The following is a 27464-nucleotide window of genomic DNA, read 5'->3' as shown; positions in this document are numbered from 1 at the left end:
TGATGCTATAAGGGCCAGCACAAAAAAACTGTAGTCTTAGTCAAGACACCAAGGTAATCCTGAATAGCTTAACTAGCAAACTGTGATGCCGTTACTACTAAGTAGTTAACTGAATCAAAAGTTAAGACTATAGAAATACAAATTACTAATTACATTATTTAATATAAATTGGATTCTAATAAAACCAGATCCTGAAACATTCTCCTCTGCTACTGACATAAAGCTGAATTCTAGAGTGGGCTGGAGGTCAGTTCCTTGTAGTTCTGACGAAACAAACAGGACTTCATAAAAGCTTGTCTAAAGTTTTTGAATGTCCCAATATTAAAGGATATCATAAGCAGGACTGACAGTGTCCATTATCAACTAGTAAAACTGCCAGATACTTCCCAGATTAGGACCCAATTTCTTGTTACTTAAATGCTTACCAATATTTAACCGTTTGAACTTAAATTTTTGAAATGTTTCTGGTTAATTATCTTCTTGTTTCACAGTCAGAAATGAAAAATGCTTGAAAATAAGGCTAGGGAAAAATACCTGGTTTTGTCCACCTATATTATTCTGGCAAATTTTTATTTGAACATCTCCAAAGTCCCAGAAATGGCAGAAATTTGGCTGAGATTATCTTCTACATCAAGTCCTCCTAAAAAATGAAAAATCTATCTGAATTAGCTAAATTGCAAGATTGTATAAAGTCAGTTTGCACATGGTCCATAGTTTTCAGCAGGCAGACTGTTTGGGAACTCCATCTCCACAGAAGGTCTGGTTTCATGCTACACTTAGTCCGGACTAACAACCACGTCCTGCTCTCGCTCATGCCCTTTGCCCAACCAGGTGCTCCATTACCATACCCATGTTGTTGGATCCAACAATTGCGTGTCTGCAGAAGGAGTTGGATCAGGTGAGTAACTTAAGAGAAAACTAACCCAACCAAAACACCCGTGCAAGTGGATTAAGTGTAACACAAAGCTGCGTCTTGGGCAAACTTAAAACCTGCTACTGTTCCTAGCACTATCCAAACTATACACATCACACCCTTAGAGTATCCCTTTCCAATCCTGAACAATACCAAGAATACCAACCCACACCACCTATCAGAGTATTCTGTGTCCAGTATTGCAGAGATTTGTTCACTGGATCCAGAGATTTCAGCCCTTACATAATACCAAAGAGATGTCAAAGATTTTCACACATTGATTTTTTTTTTAATGTATATAGAGAGTTTTGTGTTATTTTATTTAAACACAGAATCATATACATATAAAAATAAATCACACGTTAAAAGCACCATTAAGTCATACTGTCTAAAATTTAGACCAAATAAAACTGCTTGTATAGACTATAGTTCTACTGCCCTGTCAATACACACTGTGATAGAACATTAATCACATTGTTTTTTTAAAAACATTTTTTTCCCCTTAGAACTCCAGTCGTACTCATTTTCCACAGTGAAATTGCTCTGAGTTTGAATTACTCTTTTCTACATAGAAAGCTATTCTACAGAAATTAGGAAGTGAACTGCAGAATAAAAATTAAAGACTTGGTCATGGTTATGGCAGCTGCAGATTGCTTGGAAAAAAAATAGATTCTATCCTTAGGTAACACAATTTCTATGCAATATTAAGTAAATCATGTTAAACCAAACTTTTCACCAGTGTGAAAAGTTACCTATTCCAAAATTTTCTAGGTACCCAGGCTAGTATCTAGGAATCTGATTCATAGAAGTGCCAAGTACTCACCACTAGAACTGAAGTTTCAATATATTAACACAGGAGCAGAGAACGAAATTACAGGGAAAAAAAAAATCTGTAGGTGCCTCAGCCAGAACATCCTAAGTCAGTGGGAACTTCTAACTATGTCACAGGTCCATGTTTTATATAAGTATTACACAGACAAATGCATTAGTGCCAAGCTCTCGGGCACTGTAGGAAAAAATGCCATAAAACAGTTCAGAGTTACACTGAAGTGTTTAAGAGTGAATTTTGAATAATGTCCAAAAAATTTAGGCTTAAGCTAGACATCAAGCAATGAAGCTAGAACTATTCAAGAGCTGCTCACATGAACACTGATTACTGTACAATAAAGCTTATGTTTGGTAGAGGAAAAAGGGCATCCATGTCATTAAAGATTATGATACAAGATACACAATGGGAGAAGAAAAGGGTGCAAAAATTAAGGTTATTCTGGTAACTTCTAATCTGTTGCATTCTATTTTGGCTTATTTAATTTTGCAACACTGAAGATTTTCTTTCTAAAGTTATGTGCAGCATATTTCTGTTTTGAGTATAATTATATTTTCAAGGAAGTGAGGAGGCTCTATTAAGCATACTTAAAGAACTACATTGTGCAATTATAGACCACTGCTATGTTTTTAATACATAATTCAGCCTCTACCATAAAGTATTAACACACCTACAACTATTGGTGACCAGATGGCAACATCATAAAAATTTCAAGATTCCTAATACAAATTGAGTCTACTGTAAGTTATTATTATTATATATTTTTTTTAACTGAAAAGAGCACAACTTTTTACCTGTTAGATCTCTTGCAAGGGGATGGACTAGACTGTCCCGAGGAGCTAGTACTCAGAGTGCTATCAGGACTGCTTAGAGAACACACACGATCGATATTCAGCGTGTTCTGGCAGGCTTCACAGTCAAGGCTTCCTTTGCACCTACCACAAAGAAAAGTGAACATGCATACAATCTTTCATTTGTTCTTTCTACACACCACTGACTTAGGTGTAATTAAGGAATAAAAAAGGGTCAAATATAAAAAAAGGCCCCTCGGATGTAAAAGATCATCCAATTCCTTGTTTTTTCTAATCCAAAACAGATTTTCAATTATTTCACAGTTCTTTTGAAGTTTCCAGACTAAGTGTGCATTTTTTTGAAATTTACTAAATGAATAAATTTATTACTGAAATGATACCAAAACAAGTTTTTACTACAAATAAAGTTCAAAGCCTTTAAACATTTGACAAAGATCAGATTTAAAATGCAGGTTCCTGTAGTTCAGGATCATTAGGAGTGAAAATGAATTCAAACATTAACTTTCTTTTATATTTAAAATGATATATGTTTCTTTGATAACTCTGAAAGAAAAATCCTCTTGGGGACCACACCCAGCATCTGCTTTTGTCAAATGTCCACCTTTTAGTACAGTTAAAGAAGTATTTGTTACCCATATATATGTAAAATCATCTATTATATGCTACTGCTAGACCAGTAAAATTGGTTATGATATTCAAAAAAAAAAAAAAAAAAAAACCAGAAGAATAATGTTCAACATATAAATAGGGTATGCCAGTATTAAGGAAAAAATCATGCTAGATCTAAAAGTATTATGTTTTAAACAAATCTGTTACAAAAGAATAGTAAAGTATTTGTTTCCTGTTGTAAATGCCTCATTTGCATATATTAATGAGGTAGAATTTTAAAAGAATTCTTTACTTCTAAATAATATACTGCTACAGAATTAACTTTTTAATGAAATGTGATTAGAAGTACTTTGATTAAATACAGTAGCTGTGATAACGCATGCAGCTACATTTAAATAACACTTCAATAAAATTAGGTATCAGTTCTTACTCTCTCAGCGCATGTGTTCGTCCTACATCATCATCATCTGTGTCACTGCTGATGGTGATCACGCTGACTGCCGGGCTTGGGGAACCGGCAATGATGATAGCCTGACGCTGCTTGCTTGAAAGAGATGAATCAGGGTCCAGCCTGACCGATGCTTCGCAGTAGTTACTTTCCCGTCCTTCTGAGTGATGATTGTCCTGTGCTTCTATACAACTTAGTCTCTTTACAGCCTTCAGGTTAATTATCTTTGGAGATACAAATGCTGCATTTTGGATATTGGTATTTTGCAACACATTGCTTCTGTGAAGAAAACGTACCATTTGACATTTAGTGAATCTTTTCCAACAGACCTAGAAACTGTACTGTTTTTCAACGAAAAGACAAATGTAGGCTAAAACAACAATTTTCTAAATGAATAAAAAGAAAGCCATAGAACAGTAAACACGAGGATAAATACTTGGCAGATACGATTTCAGACATTAAGAACATTTTCCAGAAATACGCTAAAACGAAGCTACATTGCAGCATCCAAAATGAGTAAAATCTAAGATAAAATTTTCCAACAAAATTGAATACAATACATGGAAAGCATCATTTCCTTATATAGGAAATAAGGAATGAAAATCCTGCTTGGGGAAAAAAAAAAAAAAAAAAAAAGCTCCCCCAAAACAAAAACCCCACACCCCACCACCCCAAACCAAAGCAAAAAAAAACCTGGCCAAGATTTTCCAGTGAATCTCTTCGAAAACAAAAGTTCAAAATCTTTGGATAAAATCCTGCCTTAACACAAGTCTGCTGTAATCGCCATTTATAACCTGTGCTTTTTCCCTTATTTAACATCTCCCATCTTTGCAAATAATTTGTATAGCAATGAGGCGTATTTTCTTCAGCAAGCAGCAAGAGTATTTTTGGCTACCAGTGAAAGAAAGATTATTCTTAAGACTATTCTAAGGCATACTGCAACCCTATTATATAATCTCTCTCTATTTTTAGCTCTCTAAACCTGATACACCCTCATGCATGTAAGCTTAGGAATATCTCATTAGAACTACCTCAATATATTCTTATACCTTCCCAAAGGCAATAAAGACAACTTTGCTATAATCACAGGCATAGACTAATCAAAGGGAACTAGATGCTCTTGCTATGTGCATATATTTTTTTCCATCTGTTTTGTTTTACCAAAATAGCACTGAAAAAATTAGGGCAGAAAGACAAATTTCCCAAAAAGGCAATTTAAATACAATTGTTGCTAACAAACACATCAATTTCATAGAATATCCCCCTGCTCACTGAACAGCAATAATGGGGTTAATATCTTTGAACGTTATGAATGTTAGAAGTATTTTACCAACCTGTTCTGACACAGTTTATTTCTCTTGGTAGCCGCAGGCTGAGGCCAGACAACATGTGCAATGCCCACACTAATTGGCTGGGGGGCAGACAAGGTTATTTGATGTGTTAAAAGAGGCTGTGGCATCACTGAATTGTAATGGGTGCCCTGGGTAATCATCTTCCTGAGGAGAAATAAAGGAAGTTTTACACTGCAAGTCATTTAAATTGCATCCATAGAGTTTGTTAAACCAAAGCCATTAAGGTGTTACACAAAAATATGTCGACTTACCCCCAGTCTCCAAGCCTTTGTGGGCCAGCCACAGGATCAGAGGCTAGAGAAGTAGCAGAAGCTGCCACTGGCGTTACTTGCTGCCATGCAGGAACCAGTATTTGCTGGGTCTGATTCGACCACGTCTGTTGTAAAGCAGAGCACATTTCATGATGCAGTGAATGACTGCATTTATATTAGCTGCTTGCAGTTCAGCACAAATACAAAAGAGGGATTGCACACAAAACAGCAATTGCAAACAGTAATATGCCCTAATTACAGGGCATATCATCAAAAAAAAAAAAGCAATTTCCACAAAAAATACTTACTAAATGATTAGATTTTCAGTTTAAAGTAAGCCAACCTGAGAAAGGATTCCCGCTCGAATCTGTAGCGGCTGAATTGCATGGGCTTGGGTCACCAATGGAACGGCACTGTCCACCCTCAGGGAGAAACTTGTGGGCTTGCTATGGTTTGTAGGAATTCCTATCAGAAAGGACAACAAACGCACAAGCTTTAAGCACAACATCACTCCTGCATAATTTCTGAGAAAAATGCAAATGTTATAAAATTATTCTTAATGTTTAAGTAATATTTCTGGATGTATTTATGATCTAATCCCATCAATAATTTAGACCCTTCAAGCCAAATAAATCAATGTAACACCTAGAAGATTTTTGTGCTATTACTTATCTGTACAAATGTTTGATGTTGTAATCTCCAGAAAGAACTGCAAATAACTACAATTTGAAAACAGACTAGTAGAAAGCAGAAGGACATTAGCAGAAGCTTTTGCGAGGCTAAGTATTTTACTCTTCATCACAAGTTGCATAAAAAATATTTGCAAGGAAGCAGACAAGAGTAAAAGAAGCTGAATTTCAAAGCTGCTCACCACTGACTCCCTATGCATTTCACACCTTTAGTATTTCCAGCTAGCTGAAACCCTTTCTTCTTAGCTTCTACAGCAGGCAAAGCCACAAGTATAATGCCCCCTATTGTTAGTCATGCCCCTCTTTTGTGAGAAACAATGCTAAGTTTTGTGTGTACCATCAAATCTTTTCAGTGGAATCCATAATCCTCTCCCTCCTTTTATGAAAATAATGCAAACTGTTGCATAGCTGGAACATTACAGCAAGAGCGTAGAAGGAAAAAAATGCAGCTCATACTGTATATGGATTTTGCTATTTCCACTGGATATTAACAGACGTTTAATAATGCTGTGATGTTTACGTCAACTATTAATTTTAGATAACCTCGTAAAATAAAGAGAAATATTTTGAATAGAATATTACAACAGAACAGTTATGCTAAAAGATACTAGCTAGGAGAAAATACTAATTTTGTCTTCTAATGCCACTTCTTGTGTTTTGCGCTTCAGCCAAGGACTAAGCGGTGTGCATTTGGGGGTCAGGGTAGGGAAATATTACTGCAGATTTAGTTTAAATTTGATCTTGAATATTTTCTTTCTTTATTTATTTTAGTCTAAAGTCATTCTACCGTGCCCCAGTACAACACTAAGTTCTAACCAGTCTGTCAAAATCTTGGAATTTTGAAGTGCTGTTGACTAACTTTTTTCCACACAGGCATCTAGAACAGCAACATCTCAGCTCTGCCAGAAGCAGCAAGACTCAGCGCTTTGGGTACTGTACAGGGAAGCTAAGCAGGGAAAAGCTGAAGCAGTGCCAGAGACCATTAATATCCCTTTTACTTCCTTGCCAGCAACTCAATTTCTCACCTATGTGACAAAACCAATATACTACTTTCATTCAAGCTGTATCAGAACTTAAATTAGGAAATTCATCATACTAAGAATACAGTATGTACATCACAGAAAAAGTATTTTCCTTAATTGTTACTTTTTCTATAAATGCTTTATTAATCTGGATATAATCAAAACAGTAGGGTTTTTAAAGTATGGAATGTGCCATTGTGTAAAGCATACATACAATTTAAATAGAAAATTACTTACCTGTACTAAGTATGCTCAGAAGAAAATAAATCTGTCTAAAGCTATGTGTTTGGCTCATACAGCCTCTGACACTCTGCACAGGGAATACTCGCAGCTCTCAGGCATTTCTGGAACTCCAGATAGAAGCAGCAGCCACAAACAACATTAATGCAGCAGACTGCTTCAGCTGTCTTTATCAAGAGATAAAGACTTCTTGGGCTCTTTGTTTAGGTAAAATGTCTTTTTTCAGATGGAGTCTGTTGATTTCTGTAACTTCAAACTGAGGCTGGAGAACTTGGAGGAAGTTTGAAGATCATTCTGAGGAACCTCTACTTCCTATGAACTCCCTTCTTTCAAGAGCTGATCTCAACAGCTCCAGACATTACCAAAAGAGATAAACTACATCCTCAGAGGGGGAAGACTAATGCAGTAAGCAAACAATATAAACTACATCTGCTTCTCCATAAGCAATGGGTTTCTTACTCAGGATAAGAAAGGCTGCTCTGAGCAGCCTCTCTCTGATCAGCCAAACAGAAAAACAAGAGTTTTGTTGGTCTGGTCTAACCACGATCTAACTGAAGCTTTAGAGATTCCTCAGACATTGAGATCTGTGTTTGCATGATGTAAATGCATTTGTTCACAGAAACGGATGTCAGCTCCATCACCACATGGACTCCTGAAGATGCATCTCCTTATGTGGTCATTTTCTACGCTAAGGAAATACTTCTCTGCTAGCGTTTTCACCTCACAGTCTTCCAATTCTAATAATTAAATCCTCAACCAATTATTTCTTTTTATAAAAACAAAATTATATACTTCAAATAAATCTTTTATCCTTGCAATAAAGAAAAGTTGAGCCAAGCTGCCACCTCCTCCTCACAGCACAATTCAATCAAAATTGCTAAGATTCAGTTAAGTGTTTTTCAGCCATCAGAAAGCTGCAACAGTTCTATCTAGGTGTCTTGGTTCATAACAACCGTAAGACAGTAAATGTGATACTTCAGGAAAACATACATACTGTTTACATACACCAGCCACGTCCTTAAATGAATCCCCAAGAGGCTCCCAGCTGTTTTGTCAAACATTCATTTGCAATTAGAATAATAAAGCTTTATTATCCAGATAGAATCATCACAAAAAGTACTGTATTTCCTTATCCTTAGGATATCCAAAGGATGCAGTTTCAAAAAAAATGCTATTCATTCTCCTTGGTTTCTCCCATATTCTATTATCATGGCCCTCCATTTTATCTGCGTGATATTAAAAACAAATGAAAAAAAGAGACTCTAAATTCCTTAAATCATTTTCTGCTGATGCTGATTTGGTATTTCTTTCAGAAGGGCACAATGTATCATAACGATCAGAAGGAAAACAGAAGTCAAGACTGACACATTTCAGAAATAATAGATTTTTACCACAAGGGACCCTCTTGTTGACAATGCTATTATGAACTGTATATTCAGTATTTTTAACAACTAAGTAGCACATGACTGATTTTCACTCCCTAGACTTTTTATGATATATAAATATATACACACAGCTTAAGTAGAAACACTGAAAAACTCAAATATCATTAACAATAGGCAGTAGCACTCAGTATTTCAGGAACTGTAACAATTTCAGTTGAACATACCTTGGATAGCTGGGGGACAGATAATCAACGCCTGTTGGAAAACGTCATTGCAGCCAAACTGAGCAGTTCCCGCCTGCAGTGGTATCCCTTGGTGCAAAACTGAGTGGGCAGATGCAGTTAAAGCCTATTGGAACAGATTCAACACAGGCAACATTATAACTGTGAATATTCTAAATTCCTCTCTCACACATACTTGTAGCACCTACTAATATACTAAAAAGCTAAAATAATGTATTAACATAAAAGTTTCAAGTACACATCAAATTAAATAACCCCGTCTGGCCACTGGAGGGCACCATAATACAGCAGTGCTTTAGTATGACGATTCTGACTTGTAGCTTCTGATTTTGAAACTTAAAAAACCTGACTTTTTAAAATTTGGAAAATAAAAACAAGAAAAAAAAAAGAGTAAAAGACAGAAGATTTTGTAACTTATCAGATATACCTTTTTCAATTATGAAATTAGTTAGATAAATTGCATTAACAGAGTTAATCAATGATATTTTTTAGATGACAGAAGTTTTTACCTGACTTCTTACTGGGCCAATTTTGGTGAAGCTTGCAGTCAGATTAGCTGCACTGCCTGAGGCAACTGGTCTCATAAGTGACATTTTATTGCGATTACTTAAGTCATACGAATTTGATCTGCATTTGCAAATATCCATGATATGGAAACAGGATTTCACTCTATTAAAAACAGAAAATAGAAAGTTGCTTTAATTAGAATTTCCCATTGTTAAATGTATAAAACAATTCCACAGAGAAAGGAAAAAATAGTTCAAAACCCAGAGTTTCCAGTTTCACAGAAGGTCAACATGCACAGAATTAGAAAAAGAAACACTGCTATTATTATGTTAGCGCCAAGCCTTCTCAATGCTTATTTTAAAATCAGGAAAAATATTGCTATTTCCTGCTCCTTGCATCTAACAACATTTTCTAATAACTGGATACAAGCAAATAAGACAGAAAACTAATGGATGAAAAGCTCTTTCCTTCATGGATCATGCATTTTAGGAAATCAACACCGAAATACCTAATTCTAGAACCGTAAAAAATCTCTCAATGTATTACATATTATGCAATGCATAAAAAGAAGTGTTGGACTGAGATGCTCATCCCAGGAAGGAACGTCTACTCTATTTCTCAATGACTGTTAGGAACTAAGGTTCTTAATACTTTTGACAATCAAGCCCAAGTCTCTGCAGTGCTGAAATTTTATAATCTAAGCTTATGAATGTAATTGTATTGAATTGTAATGAATTGTAATTGAATTGTAAAAAGCATTGTTCTAAATGTTATTTTTTAAGATGACACATATGTAGAGTTATTCAGACAATTTTCTTGACCACGTAGACATATTTAATATTGCAAGTATTTGAAAGAATTCTCTAGGATGTTAGAGAAATGACCAAAGACTACTTTTTCCTGATACGGAAGAAACATGATACTATTATACACATGAATCACTACAACAGGGAATTAAAAAATAGTTTGTGTGTAACATACTGGGTGCTATGAGGAAAATCGAGGAGGTGCTTCATGGTAACAAATGAATGGTTCAGGGTCTCAGCTGGAGTGATTCTTAAATCAGCATCAATCAGCAACATTTTCTTCAACAGACTGACGAATTCTCTCCGATCTGCCTTCTCTGCCAATAGGTCACTTCCTTCCAAATCCATCACCATGTTCACCTGGCATTGAACAAAACAGTCAGATGAAAGACATATTGAATTATTTCCTTCTATTACTTTTTTCTGCTTTAAAATACTATTAGTCAGTGATTTTACCATGTGGGGTGAGGTGAATTTGCTAGCTTATCCAAAAACAGATGGCTTGGAATTAGTGAATCCTTTCTGTTTTCACACACAAAGTACTCCTCTTGCACTCTCCCCAGCTAAAAACCCTGGAAGGCTTTATTCCGTGTACCTCGCTAAGTCTGGGACTCAGAATTTAAAAGTAAGATTTGGGATAGAGGTCTTTACATGGTCTAACTTAAATTATGGAGATAATCTTCAAAACTCTTTTCAAACACATATGTATGCCAATCTTGAAAAAAAACTTGATTCTCTTTTCAGGATAAAGGAGTAGGAGAGAATGAGCATTTCTTTTCTTAGTAACTGGAAAGCTATAAAGCTAGAGAAAAGAGAGGAAATACAATTACGAACAAAATGACTTGGGAAGCTGTCAATGTCTCCTTGAAAAAAAAAGAAAAGAAAAGAAAAGAAAAGAAAAGACGAAAAAGAATATTGTTAACCTAGCAGGATGGATACTGAGTTCTTGTTCTATCCAGAATGGCACATACAAGAGAAGAGAAAGTACACATTATAGATAAAATTAATTTTTTTCCCCCTGTGACAAATACAGTTACTTAACACACAACAACAACAAAGGAATATCTCTATAAACAGAAATAAAACAGACTGACATAGTTGGACATTTTCCTCAGAGCAAGGTATACGCATATCATCGATACACGATCAAAAACATTCTAAAGAGGTGTTTAATTCAATTATACATTTAAAAAAAAATTCATCAGTCATTGTCATCATTCCTTTTGCAAAGGAAGAATACTTTAATACTCACATGCACTATATCATCCAAACTGTTGAAAATATACTTTCTGGCCTCTTTAGACTTCATACCTGTCTCTGCCTCATGCTCTTCCAAAGTCTCAAAAAAGAAAAGGAAAGCTGAGTTTAAAAGTTGAAAATAAATGACATTTCTAACTATAAAGAAATTTAAAATACTTATTGGTCTAATAAGCACTGTTTTAAAAATTTAAAATATTTCAATTGTATATTCGAGTTCTTTGAATGCTCTTTTGCTGACTACTTTCATTTTCTAAACCTAAATACAAAAACTAGCAAATTTCACATCTTGGTTCCCTTGGTTCCCCCCTTCACAAACATGACAGTTAGTGGAAGCATTTTAAATACTGAAGTATGAAAAAACCAAGTCCTAAAGAATGAATGTGATGACTTATTAGTCATTTATGAGATGGCATATCACTTTCTGTTACAGTTTTCCTCCTCCTTTTCAGATAGCACTGGTAGGCAGTTTTGTTTCAAGAGTCCATGTTGCAGGATGCAAGTTAGGACCACAGGAAAATATTTTAACATAAAAATTATCGAAAAGTTCCTAAAATTAACTTTGACAAAACCTGTGAGTAATGACCATATCAAAGCTTCTCTCTTTCCCAAAAGCAGCATTCAGTCTGACATGAGAGATCTAACTTCTGAAGGTGAACTGCCTTTGAAAATCAGGAGGGCTGTTTGCATCCAACATACAGAACTCATTTAAATTGTCTGATACTGAAAGGCCAAGCGTAAGCTGAAGTGTAACGATCAGCTGCATGGAAAGTCAGAAAACTAGAATAATCACGATAATGTAATTAGAGAATTCTTATATTACCTGAAGCCCAAATGCACCACCCCATGCATTACACTTGGTTACTCAGCCCAGTGCGCGCTCTGGATTTACTAAGTAACCATAGAGAGCTACACAACTGGTGCCCTGCACTTGTCAACTGTTTGCTATTTCAGAAGTTTTATTTCAGCTGCAACTGTTTCTTTACTCCAAGTCCCCTGTAAATTCTGTGAAACAGTACCAAGAAACAATACAATTTAAAACCAAACTCTCTACATAAGGAAATTAAAACTCTGGTTATGCCCAGTGTATAATAATAATGTTGCTTAAAAAGAGGCAAAACGTGCAGACCATAAAAAATACAGCTTCAGATGTTCTTTCACTGCATTGTAAGTTTCAGCCAACGAAGATTATTTTAGCATAATATCCAAAGGGAATGAGGCATACCCAATCTCACTGTTTCTAAATACCCTTTCTCTTAGGATCTTTCAATCCCGAAACCCATTTTGACTAAATTTGATAGAGTAGTTTGGGTTTCAGAGATAAATCCTTTAAAGTGAAGTGAAAAATCAGTGACTGAGCAAGAGAAAGACTTATGTAGTACCTTACTGAGATACAAGGCTTAATTTGAACTCAGTTCTCACTGCCTGGCACACGTGTCCTAGTCAGCAGCCACCAAACAACTTGGAAGCCACATAAAACACGCCTTTTGGCCAGCTAGTACTTAAGGGACATGGGAATGAGCTCAGAGCAGTATTTTTGATGAAAAGGGTAGGAAAGGGAAAAACGGAAGGGATAGCAAAGGCAGACAGACACAAATCACAGAAGATACAGAAGGGAGCTAACAGTAACAAAGTGAAGCTGGTCTCTGGTTTCTCTGTTCATAAAATGCTTTTTTTCTTCTGTATTATATTGTTTACCTTTAATCTCCAACTCGAATATGGTGCATCTGTTTCTCTACAGAAAAATCTTGCAGTTTTCGTTCCCATGCTTAACAACTGCTCCCCTGGCAAACCTTGAGTCTGTGAAATGTAACGAATCTGAGAAAGGGAAAAAAAAAATACAAGGAATAATTTAGCTCTGTTTTACAAAATCTGATCCATGCAGTTAAAAACTTGTCATTTTATATAAAAAACAGCAACAAAATGAACCCTCAGAAGATTGAAATTAAGCAACTACATCTTCCATAGGAGAGAAATCTAACACTGAAAGCTTCATACTTCTCTCTCCATTTCTTAGAGTAAGCTATGTGCAGTGAAACCTCTGAATTGACGTATAGAAACAACCACTTAATGTTAAGTCACAGAGCTGAGGGGTTGTCATCTCCTCAAGTCATTCAAACACTTAACATATATTAATTCTAAACAGAAAAAAATCAGTAGAAGAGCTTTGTGTGCAGAAGCAGTCTAATTTTTTTGGCATACTCTTATAATGCAACTCTATAAAGTCACACATACTTGCTGTTTCCGTTTTATCCCTCTTTCAGATGTGACACACCCGCATTTCAACAAAATGTTCCACTCGGGCAGCGTGCAGATAGCTTCCCCCTCCCCAAACCAGCAAAAGGAATGGTCCTAATCCCTTGGAAATTTTATTACTGAATTCAATTGGAACAGACAGGCCCCTGGAAAAGGTGGAGCAGTCAGGGGATAATGAGAACAGAAGAAAGGAAAGCCTAAAGGAGAGTGGTGAAGTACAATGAACCAGAAACTGGAAGATCAGATGAATTCAATGGAAGACGAACATCTCGAGAACTAGGAGCGTTTGTGAGGAGATAAACTGATGGGAGACAGAAGGGAAAGGCTTCTTAGCAAAAAATAAAGTAACTGAGACTAAAAAGGGTCAACTACATGCAGTGCCACCAACTTTTGATATTTAGTATACTCCATAATTCTATAGACCATGGAGTAAAGAGAATCCCAGCCTGTTTGCGTTCATTTGTTCGAATGTTATGTTCACATTCGAATGTGATCATCTAGTTATCTAAGAACATTATGAAGTCGTGGAATTTGGGGGGGGGGGGGGGAAGCAATTTAGCAGTTAAACACCTCTGCATGTTTTAATAAAGCTCAGAAGGCATTGCTGTTTCCCACTAAAAAGTACAACTGTTAATGATTATATTAATTTATAATTATATCCAGTAAAAGCTTACTTTCAAGGGCTACCTTCTTGGACACTGCATACCAGGGGGACAGGAAAAAACACAGCATAAAGCATTTTTCTTTTCATTTACTAGATGACACACACCCACTAGCAGGAGGAAGTCAATTTCCTTGAAAGCCACCTCTTAAGTTTGCTGTACTCACGTACACAGAAGAGAACATTTACTCAAATTTCTCTGAAGCAAATTTTGCAGACCTGCTCGAGGATAAAAGACAGTCTGGAGAAATGGGCAGAAAGGAACCTCACAAAGGGAAATGCAGAGTCCTGGCCCCGGGGAGGAATAACCCCCTGCACCAGTATAGGCTGGGGCCAACCAGCTGGAAAGCAGCCTTGCAGGGGTCCTGGTGGACAAGCTGAACATGAGCCAGCAATGGACCCTTGTGGCAAAGGCTAAAAGCCAAATGCATTAGGAAGAGCGTTGCCAGCAAGTCAGGGGAGGGGATCCTTCCCCTTCTACTCAGCACTCGCGAGGCCACAGCTAGAGGAGTGGGTCTAGTGCTGGGCTCCCCAGGACAAGAGAGACATGGCCGTGCTGGAGCAAGTCCAATGAAGGGCCACTAAGATGATTAAGGGACTGGAGCACCAGTCACATGAGATAAAGCTGAGAGAGCTGGGGCTGTTCAGCCATGAGAAGGGAAGGCTCAAGGGGGATCTTAGTAATGTGCATAAATATCTGAAGGGAAGGTGTAAAGAGGATTGGGCCAGACTCTTCTCAGTGGTGCCCAGTGATCAGACGAGAGACAACAGGCACAAATTGAAACACAGCAAGTTCTGTCTGAATGTAAGGAAAAGCTTCTTCACTGCGAGGGTAACAGAGCACTGGAACAGGTTTTCCAGAGAAGTTGCAGAGTCTTCATCCTTGGAGATATTCAAAAGCCATCTGGACATGGTCCTTGGCAACCTGCTCCAGATGATCCTGCTTGAGCAGAAGGGTTGGACTGGACAATCTCCAGAGGTCCCTTCCAACCTCAAGCAGTTGGTGATTCTGTGAACCCATCTGCTTAAAGTGATTGCTGCTGTTGCAGAAGCGGTTATACCTCTTCTTCCACAGACTTCTCTCACGTGAGAATCAGACAAGTCACCAGACAAAATATTAACTGATGCCTCTAGGAAACTCGAGCAATATAGCTAAGCACCTTTTAAACTCAGTATTCATTTGTAAAGCAGGCATCTTAAGTACATCAAGGTTAGCTCTTAATGCATTTAGTTCTTTAAGTGAAATACAGCATCTTGGAAGGTGGTTGCCACTGGTGATAATACTACTTACTCATACTGTCTATCAGGGCCTAGGTCAAACTATGCTGGTCCTGGGCCTTCAAACGGGAAGAAACAAGTGACTGGAAAAGGCTGTCAAAGAGATCTTGCTGTCTAAAGCTGGAAGGAAAAAAACCCACCCAACTAACAAGCACCACAAAGATAAATGGTATTCCTGAGAACTCTGAGCAGGTCAGTGACAGATCAGGGCAGAAAGTATTCCCATCATGGGGCGAGTGCTCTGCTCCCTGAGCTCTGCTGTCCTGCATGTGCCTGGGTTCGGTACAGAGCAAGAGGCCTGCAGAGGAGCAGAGGGAAAGAGCAGCTAACGTTGTTTTTGAAATGAGATTCTGTGTTGTTCTCAGAAAGATCCCCATAATCGTGAGAGTGGTCTTTATGCTTTTATAGAGAGAATAGTCCTTCTCTCTATAAAAATCAGAGGCTCACAGCTATGTACTCCACTTGCCACACATGAACACTCTGGGCTGCTTCCATCAGGAAGAATCACGAGTTAATTTGAGGGAAGAATGCGGAGACTGGCAGAATCTTCCACAATTCAAACCCCTACGGCATCGTAAGTCACTGACAACGTGGTCCAAAGCCACATTTCACACCCAGAAGCAGCATTTACCTATATTTGAGATTGGGGTCCAAAGATAAGGAACTATGTTTACAAATTCTTCCTCACCCACAGCAGCATTCATTTAAACAGTCATTACAGCAGTAATGCGGGGTAGCAGGGATAAAATGTGGAAGTAATTCTGCAAACTATGTATTTCAGTCCTTTCTGAATTTCCGGGTCTTTTCCTGTAGTCTGTCTTGAAACAATAGGTAGATAAGCTTGCCAAGTTCCTGGAAGTTTTTGATACAGTATTCCAGATTATTCCCCAGATAAATGCCTCCACTTTTTCCTTATAAAACAAAGTGAATTAGATTCCTGTTGAAGGTAACTGTTTTCTTTTTCATTCTCCATATTAACAGAAATCCACTGTACAAAGGTCTTCTAACTATCAGTCAAGATATCAACAAGCGTTTTACTCATAGATCACTTCCTACCCATTAAACACCAAACTTTGTACAAATGAAGGAAATAGAAATACGGTATGTGACTGATATCAACACAACATCAGGATATTCCCTGACAGTGATTTTCACAGAAGAAAAGTAAAATGCATAGATTTTTAGAAGAGTAAGTCTGGTCAAGCACACAGAACCAAAAGCCCACAATATGAAAATCAAGATTTGAGTAACAAACGATATGCTCGAGGAAGTGCCTCTACACTGAATGCTGAATCAAATATGTAGAAATTAGTAATAAGACAGTGCCATTACAACTGTAATTTTCAGAAGTCTTCATGACTTTCCAACAGCAAAAGCAGATGGGGAAAGTCAGACGTCTGATTACATTCCTCCCAGATTTCCACGTTATGCTACAAAATGAGAGACTTCTCTCTCCGTTTTAAATGAAAAATGTTCTGTCTTTCATTAGAAACAATAAAACATTGATTTTTTTAATGCAGCTCACTACTGAGAAAGGTATCGGTGGTTGAAAACTCTAACAAAGTAAAAGGCACAGCTTTAAGTTTGATCATTACATATAAACAGTATTATTACAACTGTTGATTCTAGTTCCTCACAAGGAACAGGCTCTCAAAGCTTTGAGCTATGCTGGATTTCCAGAAAGAATCAGAAGTACTCAGAAGACGACTAATCCTGACATCTGAATTGAGATCCCAGTTAACCCTGATCATGGCAGTTTAAAGAGAGATTATAATGCAATGATGGTAGCCACAGACTTCAGTTTCCATCAGAAAAAGCAGCTTCAATACCAACATTTATTTTGCAAGATAGGGGGAAAAAAAGAAAGACTTAAATTGAAATTTAATTCAGAAAAGCAGCACAGTAGTTCTGCTCTAGAAACAGGATTTATATTTCTAAGACAATCATTAAAGCTAAATTAAAAGCGTTGAATAGACTCAAAGAAACATTGCTTAAAAGGTGATATGATTAGCATTACACATCCTGAATTTAATGATCTGAAATTTGTAAATTGCAGAAAGTGTGCATATAGTTGTGAAATTATTCTTCTACCTGGTCATATTCCAGTGCTCCTGGGTACAGTGGCCATCCAAGAAACAGCTCTGCAATCACACACCCCAACGACCACATGTCTATGGCTTCACAAAACGGCAATCCCAGTATAATCTCCGGTGCTCTGCAAATTAAATGCGGTTACTGAATTTTTTCCTTAGGGAAAAAAAATAATTTAACAATCCAAGATGACAAAAACATCTGTTGTTTGAAAACACAAGCTATTTACTTCATTAAAAACATAACTTCAAAAATTGCATTTTGCTTTATCTAGATAGCATGTTAAGATTTTGCAGTTCTTTTGGAGACATTTTTCCTAACAATACCAATTTGCTATGTATATGAAAATACATGATCTGCCTGAAGAATAGATCGTTACTGATTCAACATTTTTGCTTTTCCTCCAGGATGACCTCAATCATTTTTCCGCTCAAAATGTCTTATGCCTGTAAGAACTATATTCTAAACGGAGTAAGATGATTTATCTCAAAAAAATAGTTATCTGAAAATACCCTTGCACACTTCCAACCTGGACAGTATGTTCAAAGCTATTTAAAATATCAAATTAATTACATAACTGCAAACCACATATGCATTCAAACCAGTTCAATGTGATCGATTTTTAAATCACTTTAGTGAAACCATCGCACTTTTCTAAAGAGACCAGGTCTTATTTTTCACAGAAGTGAATTATTTAACAAACTGCATTTGAACTTACTTCTGTTTAAAAAAAGAAAAGAAAAAGAAAAAAAGAAAAAGAAAGTATAACACTACTAAAGGGCCTTCTAACATTTCTCTCCTCAAAGAACAAAACTAAAGTATTCCATAGATTCATAGAGTTTTATTTTCATTTTTTCTTTTTAAAGCTTCTCTCCCACTTCACTCCACTTACAAATAAAAGGAAAAAAATTAAAATGCATTTGCACAGTAATACAGAAAGAAGCCTGGAGACATGAAATACTATTTAAAGCATCACACTATAATGTGATTTAGTTTTAAAACAGACAATCTGTTGTCAGCTTAACAAGTAAAAACCAGTATAAAGGTGGTTTAAACTAACATGTTAATTTATATCACAACTGGGCAAAATAGTAGCATCCAACTGGCCACATAACACAGTGGTGAGAAAAATCATGGTGAGAAAAAGCATGATATCTCATCAACGTAAAAGCTCAAGAGTCTCATATGTTAACACATGTTAGTGCACCACTTTAGCATTCTATACCCAAAACAGAACCTCTAAACATTAAAGACCTAAATACCTCGTTTATCTCCTCCTCTGACATTTACCTTTATCAAAATATTCTTTAATTCACAGAAATGCACTGTATCATAAACACATTCTTATTTTCAAGCCATTTTGTAGCTCCACATTAGACCAACAGCTGTAGTATCTTCTTCACTTTTTAAATATCTACCATCTAAAAAAAGGTAGTAGTTGGCAGAATCCATATGTAGACATATCTACCTCCTCTGGCTCCAAAGTCTTTTGTGTAATAGCTTAAAAACTGTCAAACCTAGCTCCCAGGATGTATGTTCACTGCCAAGGGAAAGAGTCTGCAAATTCTGCCCCATATCTGACCACTGGAATTACACTGGCTTTTTCAGATGGGAAGGTCTGCATACAAAGTTTTGATTACAATAAACTTTGACATCAAACATATGTATTTTCATAACATAGGATTATGACACTACAGTAAGTTTTAGATAGCTTTGTTATCTGAGAAATAGATTTAATATATGTACACGTCACGAGACTAGAAATAGCAGTAAGAAATGTCTGCTCTCTGCTATCGGATGGATTCCTCTCTAGGCACTGTTATTAGAGATCTCTGCTAAAATATGCTGCCTTTGTTGTATTATGTTACAACTCTGAATAGTTAATGAATATATACAGAGTCTGTGGATATAGTGGCTTTAACAAATGCATCTGCTAAAATAAGGACTTAAACTGTTGCGTTTACTCCACAGTTAATACGTGCATTGTACAAAAACAGCCACAGTCAGTCAGTCTGTCTCTCGCCTTTTTTGAGACAGGATTGCAAATAAAGGAAGAACAAGATTAGAAAAGTTAAAAATTGAAAAAAAAAAAGAAAAAGAAAAGAAATAAGGCTTTTACTAAGGTTACAAGATATAATAATCAGTTAGTTTTTCGTGGGTACCAAGTAGTTCTGCGATACCAGTAAAAATGCTAACAAATCTAAAGAAAAGAGACATACTGAAGAATGAACACAGTTCTTCACTTCTCAGCATCTAAACTCCTATTGATAAATGAACAGGAAATAAATGCATTCCCAGAAAGAGCTCCTTAACATATTACTACAGTACAATGAACAAAAATAAATCTCAGACTAGCTTAAAGTGAGGAAGATAAACAACTCTTACTGCACAGATATTTAAAGGTATTTAAAGGTGGTTGCTTTTCAGATTCAGCTCCTTCTATCGTGGCCTACCACTGTCCATTGAAACGGCATAGTTGTCCCACCGAAGACACAGTAGAATTTTTACTCATTTTATTTGTGTTTTTACCAGCTCAAGTATTTTTGCAAAGAAAAGTGGTTTGTTAATCTTATGCTCAGAAGTCACATTTTTACGCGCATTTTAAGAGCAAAATCCTACCTTTCCTAACTACAATCACAGACATTAATGGTGTTAGGTATCCTAATACCTCAACTTAACATCAGATCACTCAAAAAGACTGTAAATTAGTACTTCTCTAAAAAAGAGAGAGTGCACTGCCACTTGATATCTGCTACAGATGACAGGATACCCAGTTCATCAGAAACTACTATAGTCCCCAGCTTAATAAAGAGCATCTGTATTTTCCTGTATTGGGATATCAGTGAGCAGAACATAAGAACTTCCTGTAATTTCTTACTAAGGACACCAAATCTAGTACTTAAATGACATTAAATGCAAGATTTTACAGCAAACTAGTATCTATTTTCCTCTTATCAATGTATTTACATAAATTAAAAACATTGAAGTAACAGAAAACTTTATTTAGAATTCAAGTGCACTATTACTAGGCTGGAAAGATTTACCTTATTAAGTAACAATTCCTAGATTAATGCACTGAAAAATGTTTTCTCACTTGACATAACGCAGCTTGATTCAGCTCTGCTGCAGCAGATGTTTGCAACGATTGGAAATGCTTAAGAAGATGAAAGATGCAAACGAGCACTGGCTTCAGCCTCTTGTTTAGATAGTAAAATTTCTGCTTATTACATCACAAACCATGAACACATATTTTCGGTATTTTTATAAGAAGTTTATGAGAAAAGAAACCACAGTTTGTTCTGTTAGCTAGTATAAAGACTAGAAAGTTTCACAACATGAAGCTTCAGTATGTTAGCCAGCTTGGAAAGAAGCAACAAAATAAACAAATTTGAAAAGTGAAACAATCCTTCCTTTTGAGGGAGGAATAAAAAACACACAAGCACAAACAAAACAAAAAATCAAACCCTTACCACAGTAACAGAAAAAATCCTCCAAATTTTCACACTGGAGGCACACAGAATAAACAGCAAGAGAAGCCATATTCAAAAATGTCATGACAAAAACTGTAAGGAGGCAAGCTGTTTCAAATCATCATTACCTAAATGTCTTCAGTCATAAATCTAACTTAGAATAAAAATTAAAATGAAAAGCTGAAAAATAACAGCTAATGTACACAATAAAGATCAAAGAAAAGTGTAAGGCACTAAAAGCAGCAGCTTCCTGCAACTGCTGATTTTATGAAAAATTCTGTTGAGTGCACAAATAACTTCTCAAGTGCGTTCCTACCGAAGTTCTTCCAATGATGGCTCCCTCCCACACATACCAAACAAATTCAAGATTGAACAACTTTTTATTTGTCTTTCTTTTCTGGCAGTACAACAGGGATCATATATCTTTTACTTATGACATGCCATTACCGACCACAGGGTTGCCGCCCTTCAGCCGCTGGAAGGGTGTAGAAACAGCCGTCCTCGCCGATGGCTCGCACTCCTTCCAACGCACCTAGGCCGTTCCTTGGCGAGAGCAAAGCCGTTAGCCACCGCCTACACCAAAGAGGCTGGGCACAGGCAAGGCGGCCATCCTTGCCCCTGGTACCACTTCACTACTGCTCCTTGGTAGATAGATGGACAATTCTGAGTTCTCCTTTCTCCCATTGCTTTTGAGCAGGAGTCACCCATAAATTATACTGCCTTCACTAGAAGAACTAGATGTCTATACTGACTATTCAACATGCAGGAATTCACTGCCTGTTTTCCAAATTTAAGGCTAAAATTAACAAGACCCAGAAACATACGAAAAAAGCTGAACAAGCAAAAAAACCAAAAACAAACAAAAAAACTAGGTATCTTTCATGTAGCAGTAGTTTCACATCATACACATCTTCACATATATTTGGCTACTTTATTCTCAATTAATTTTAAATTCCTTCCAAATATGCAGATAAGCCTGAGCAAGTATTTTAATGTTCTGCAGACATAAAACATGTCAAATAATTTTAATACTGGCTCTCCACAAATTTTGCTTTCTATATATTCGTACAGTTGACGATAAATGCAGACAACATTTTTAATCTGAGCACCTAATGCAACATCTATGCTCCTCTCACATAAGCTAAACGTTACTACCCCTATTTACTGCTGTTCCATCACAATAACTTGTAAAAATTTATCTGCTGGATAAACGCTCTGTCACCACTACGATGACTACTAATACGAGGAAGTCATCAAAAGAGTAGGAGATTTTTTTTTCTTTTTTTAAATGAGCTGTTCAAAGCCTTCCTGAGAGATCAAGAGAACTCATGTAAATGAAATCTGCTTGCAAGAGTGACTAGAGTCCAAATGGGTTCAAAACCTGAAAACAAAGCTGTTTTCCACTACAATTACTAGCACAATGCAAGCATATACTTTATAAGAGCAATAACCAGATTCGGACTGAGATATGTAATTCATCTTCTAAAGAAAAGAGGACTAAGAGAATGATAAGATGCAGCAAAGTAGTGAGTGAGGGATGGTGACAGGCAGTGTAACAAGTATTCTCATGTACAGCTCATTTTCTTCCGCCACCCGTCCTCACTATGAATGTGAAGTGCAAACCTTTCTAACAGACTTGCAAGAACTTAACAAAGACTTCAGGCTACAGAGATGCGACTCAAAGTGTCAACATCCAGTTAAAAAAAAATAAGCTACACACACGCACAAGTACACTTCAGTAATCCTAAGGATGTAATGGGAATGAACCACGCAGTGACGAATTTTGTGGATGATGAGAGATATACAGAACAGTCGGTTCTCTAGAGCATTCGTGACGGCCTTCAGAAGGCAGCATTTCAAATATGCAGTTAGATCAACATAGTGACAGGCAGTATAGCATACATGGTGTATAGTAAGACCACTGAAAATAAATGCAAATTTTTCATCCATGAATTAATTACTCATAAGAATCAATAGGTTATAAATTAACCAACTTTCCAATGAAAAAAATCTAGACAACTTTATGAATAGCTCAAGAAAAATATCTTAATATTGGGAGCAAAAATAAGCAGGATATCGATACTTATTTTTAAAGGACAAAAACAAGTCCAAAATCATTATGCCTTATATAAAACTAGCGATATTCCCTCACCTTGAATGTGTGTGTTCACTTTTGAATTCTGTGTTCAGTTTTGGTCACCCCATCTGAAAAAGGATACATCAAATAGAAAAGACGCAGAGAAGGACAATGTAAATTAAAGACTTGGAGATACTTAGATACAAGAAGAAATCCTGATTATAACTATAAAGCTTTAAGAAAGAAAGAATGACTGAGCAGTAACATTACTAAAATTATATAAAATAATGAAAGAGAAGCAGACAGGTGTTCCTAACATCCTGCTTCACTATAGAAAACTAAAGAATCCCCCATCCCCTTTGAGATTAAAGACTGATGCAAAATATAAAAGCTAAGTGCCTTTTTTTTAAAAAAAAAACAAAAGCCAAAATAAAATTAGCCTTTGAATCACAGGCTACTACTGGGGTAAAATATATTAAGAGTATTTAATAATGGATTGACAGAAAAAATACCCACAAGTGCTCTAAATTAAACAATCAGTTTTATATCAATGTACAGTTAAACAGCCATTAACTGGATAGAGCTGGAAGAAACTTGCTTCAGAGGATACTGAATTGCAGCCTTCTGTTGCAGCAAATTTTCTCCAGCAATCAAATATCAAATACACAGACCATGGATCTGATCCCATATATATCTCCCATTTCCTACTATTAAAATCACTATTGTTGCAAAAAGATGAGAGTCACTCAAGCACTCTTCTTGATCCAAACTAAAAACTCTTCGCAATCTTCTTCATGGTCAGAAATTTTTTTTATTCTGAATGCCATTTTGTTGGACTGAGAACCACTTAAATAAAATTTCCAGAAGTCTTTAATATATTACAAATAAATTGTTCACTCTTGAGTGAATGTTTTTTTAAACCAAATTTCAGACTGCAGTTGTCTCTTGCTTTTAAGCACATCTGCATATTAAAATACAGATTAGCAGTGTCATGAATTAATATACATTTATTCTTTGATATAAGTATGGTATATAATTCCAGACAAACTAGTTTTCCTCCCACCACTCTGACAGGATTGTTGCTGTAAACCTATAAAGCAAAATTACATCTGAATAGTCACAAACTGAATTTTCCTGCACAGTTTTGTAATGTTCTTTAACTATACTGTGATTAGACATTAGGAAGTACATAGTTAACAGGTTTTTGTTGTTGTTGTTTGGTTTTTTTTTTTAAACTCTAAGAAAGTAGGAGGATTTAGACTGAAAGCAAAAACGTAAATACTCAGAAGTAGACTCTGGAAAAATTGGTCAAGTAGGATAGAAGCATCTATACCTATTATGTGTCAGGAAAGAATTAAAAATACCGCTTTATAACTTAGGGCTCTGTCACCATGCATCACAAAAGACAAGGAAAACAAATATATTCAAGAAGAGATGAAAAGTTATCCCCCCATTCATACTTCCATGGCTCCTTTGAAGGAGTTGTGTGGAATCCCAGATCTCATGTGGCAAAGGGTAGTGCAGGCAGGAGGAAGTGAGTCACGGGAGCGCGCGCAAACTTCTAAGGATATGTTATTGCTATGCTGTTGTCTACAGCGCTGCACAAAGAAATTTTCATTTCCTGATAGAAGAAACTTCATTTTAGTATAATGAAACATTTCATTGAAACTAGATAATGCTTAATGGCAAGGAAAGATCTAGGCAACATCGCATCCTTCCACTGACACACACAGCACATAAGGCTATGACACACAACTGCCAGTTTCACATCGCATACTGACCCTGGTCTGACCTTATAGAGGAGTTAGGAGAGACATTTCTGATTTTAAAACCTCATATAGAGTAACCCAAATATGTGATTACTCACAAAAAAAAGCCGTAACTGCAAACAATTTGAGCATAGGGCTCAGAACTGAGTGGGGAGGAAAAGAGACAACAAAAACAGGAAATCAAAGCAGAGCAATTAACAAATAATCCTGGGTTATTCCTTCGAATAAAGCAAAATTAAAAGAAAGCTATCCCAGAATTCTGTCATGGTACTGAAGAATCTGGTGCTGAAATAGCCACCACAAATTTTAACTTGATTAATATACCTTCTACTACTGCTTACTACAACTACTAAATATCATAAATACATTTAGGTTTTGATTTTTGATTTTTTTTTCAGCTGAGAATAAGAAAGTAAGAAGCAATTACAACAGATTCCTTTCCACTTATTCACTATCTCTAGTGAAAAGAGATGTAGATTTTATTAAAACCAGAATATGTCCATGCTTTGGCCTTTTTCCACAGTTTTATTTTTCTCAAAAAGACTGCAGCTTGCCAAGTGACTGACTTATGTGCTTGCTAAACAGCTTTTGGATGAAATTAAAATTAAGCAAAGTAGATGCTGATGTAGCAATTTAATGAAATCACAGGTACAGAAAAACTACTCAGATGTTTACTGCTAAATAAATACTGCAACTTAATAAATTTCATCTATGTTTGGGGTAGCAAAGTATTGATTTTCAAAACATCAAACAAGGTTACTTACCAACGACTGAATTTTGACAGTCTCCTTCATGTACTTGCACCTGTATGTTTTACCACTAACTGCGAAGCCCCCCTGCCGTGCTTTACCCTTGAAAGAGTCGGAGGCTGCAGGAGCTGGTGCCTGGGACCTTGTCTCTGCCCTGATCTCCAGGGAAGGACAGGCCGTGCCCAGCTGCAGCACCACCATTCGCCCGCACGACTCGGGTGCGTGAGCAGCATGATGCACCAAAGCGACTTTTGAAGAACAAGAACAACCGATAAGTAACGCCCTCCTTTTCTTTTCGGAACGGGAGCTCTTCTGCCTCCCTACGAAGAATGCAACGACTTTATGCAGACTCCCAAACCGTGCTTCAAAGTACAGCAGGTTATGGCCTGCTACAGGCCTATATCAGTCTCTAAACTCTTGTTTCCCACACCTCTTACTAGAAAAACCCAGACTCAGTTTTTTCTGCAGGCTTTCCAACCTGTCGGTACTGCCTTTCTGAGACGCAATAGCGGCCCACACATCCAGCCTATGGAGACAGCCTCCGTCGTACGGCGCAACGTGCTGTTCCTGACATGCCTCTCTACCTGCCACAATTACCTTTGGGGGGGGGGGGGGGGGGGGCGGGGGAAAAGCTGGGAGAAACTCCCAGAAAATGAAAACATCCCAAAATCTTTTCCTGAAACAAACAAAAACCCAAACAGGCAGGGACAAGCTGGGGAATCCTCTAAACCCATCTTTTGAAGGAAAACAATGTACCCACTATGTAGCTTGAAACCAAGGGAAGAGCAACCACAAGCACAGATAAACTGCAGACCACCACATAGTGGCACGGGTAGTAACCTCAACCCACCTAGGGAGAGCATGTGCAAGCAGGCACCCAAAGAGAGGATCAGAGTGAGTGAGGAAATTATTAGCAATAATTTCCAGCTCCAAAAACCACAGAAGAAAAGACAGAACAGCATAGTCCCAGAGACATCAAGGTCTCACAAATCAGTGAACTAAGGAGATGCAGGATCTTACTCCCTTTCCCTTTGCTTTGTTAGTATTGATTTTGCGGGGATATACCCTTCCAATTCAAGAGATCTGCATGGACTTGCAGTGCCTGAACCCACAGGCCGCCACACAGGCATGGAGTTTACACAAAAGGTGAGCACAGCAGCATATGCTTGTAGCACCTTCATCAAGGACAGTAAGACCTTACAAGGCAGTTTTGTTCAAAGGCTTCTTTAGCTTTTACCCCTGATAACACTCCTACAGGAAAACCAAAAGACAGCTGGATTGGGGCCTATGATACAAAGTCAAACTGGGCCTAAAGAAGGCAACTTCTGAGCCCAGCGTGAAAGGACAAGGCAGGGAGGCTGCTCTCTGTGCTGCAGAGATGCACTCTGGCACTGAACCCGCACATCACCCTGCAACAGCACATCTCAGTGGGGACATAACAGGCAGAACAAACTGCAAAAGTATTTACCAAATGAGTCCCATCAGACACAAAGCAATGGTAACAGGTATGAGTTTCTGATGTGACAAGCAGCGTGAAAATCCCCCCCGCCACACCTCTTTTTTTTTTTTTTGATACAGTTCTCATTTTGCCATAGTTCTGGTAAAACATCAAAGAGTGCAAGGATACAGCTACTATGTCAAAAATTGTATGTGAATCATAACACATTTCTTTATATTAACTATCCACAAAAGAACAAACAAGACTAACGGAAAAAATCTATTCCCAGAGATAAAAAGGCAAATTCCATTCACTC

General features: G+C 37.0%; 1 protein-coding gene across 7 annotated transcripts in view; it reads right to left on the bottom strand.

The window, feature by feature from the left end:
• The window catches only part of HIPK3 (homeodomain interacting protein kinase 3), a 113152-nt gene that overhangs the window by 7809 nt on the left and 77879 nt on the right, over window positions 1–27464 (bottom strand). For 5 of the 7 annotated variants that reach the window (XM_026111612.2, XM_064512927.1, XM_064512930.1 and 2 more), the window contains exons 3-13: window positions 17646–17769; window positions 13058–13177; window positions 11355–11441; window positions 10278–10462; window positions 9299–9458; window positions 8772–8895; window positions 5555–5676; window positions 5212–5336; window positions 4943–5131; window positions 3591–3887; window positions 2534–2674 (exon numbers count right to left, since the gene is read on the bottom strand). In XM_026111612.2, the coding sequence (XP_025967397.2) occupies window positions 2534–2674; window positions 3591–3887; window positions 4943–5131; window positions 5212–5336; window positions 5555–5676; window positions 8772–8895; window positions 9299–9458; window positions 10278–10462; window positions 11355–11441; window positions 13058–13177; window positions 17646–17769 (1674 nt within the window). The remainder of the gene's footprint in view (window positions 1–2533; window positions 2675–3590; window positions 3888–4942; window positions 5132–5211; window positions 5337–5554; window positions 5677–8771; window positions 8896–9298; window positions 9459–10277; window positions 10463–11354; window positions 11442–13057; window positions 13178–17645; window positions 17770–27464) is intronic. The other 2 variants (XM_064512928.1, XM_064512931.1) reach the window with 2 other exon arrangements.

Source organism: Dromaius novaehollandiae, chromosome 5 (genome assembly GCF_036370855.1).
Source record: "Dromaius novaehollandiae isolate bDroNov1 chromosome 5, bDroNov1.hap1, whole genome shotgun sequence".
Taxonomy (NCBI): domain Eukaryota; kingdom Metazoa; phylum Chordata; class Aves; order Casuariiformes; family Dromaiidae; genus Dromaius; species Dromaius novaehollandiae.
Note: the sequence above shows the minus strand (reverse complement) of the source record. Positions and strands in the feature narration are given on the sequence as shown.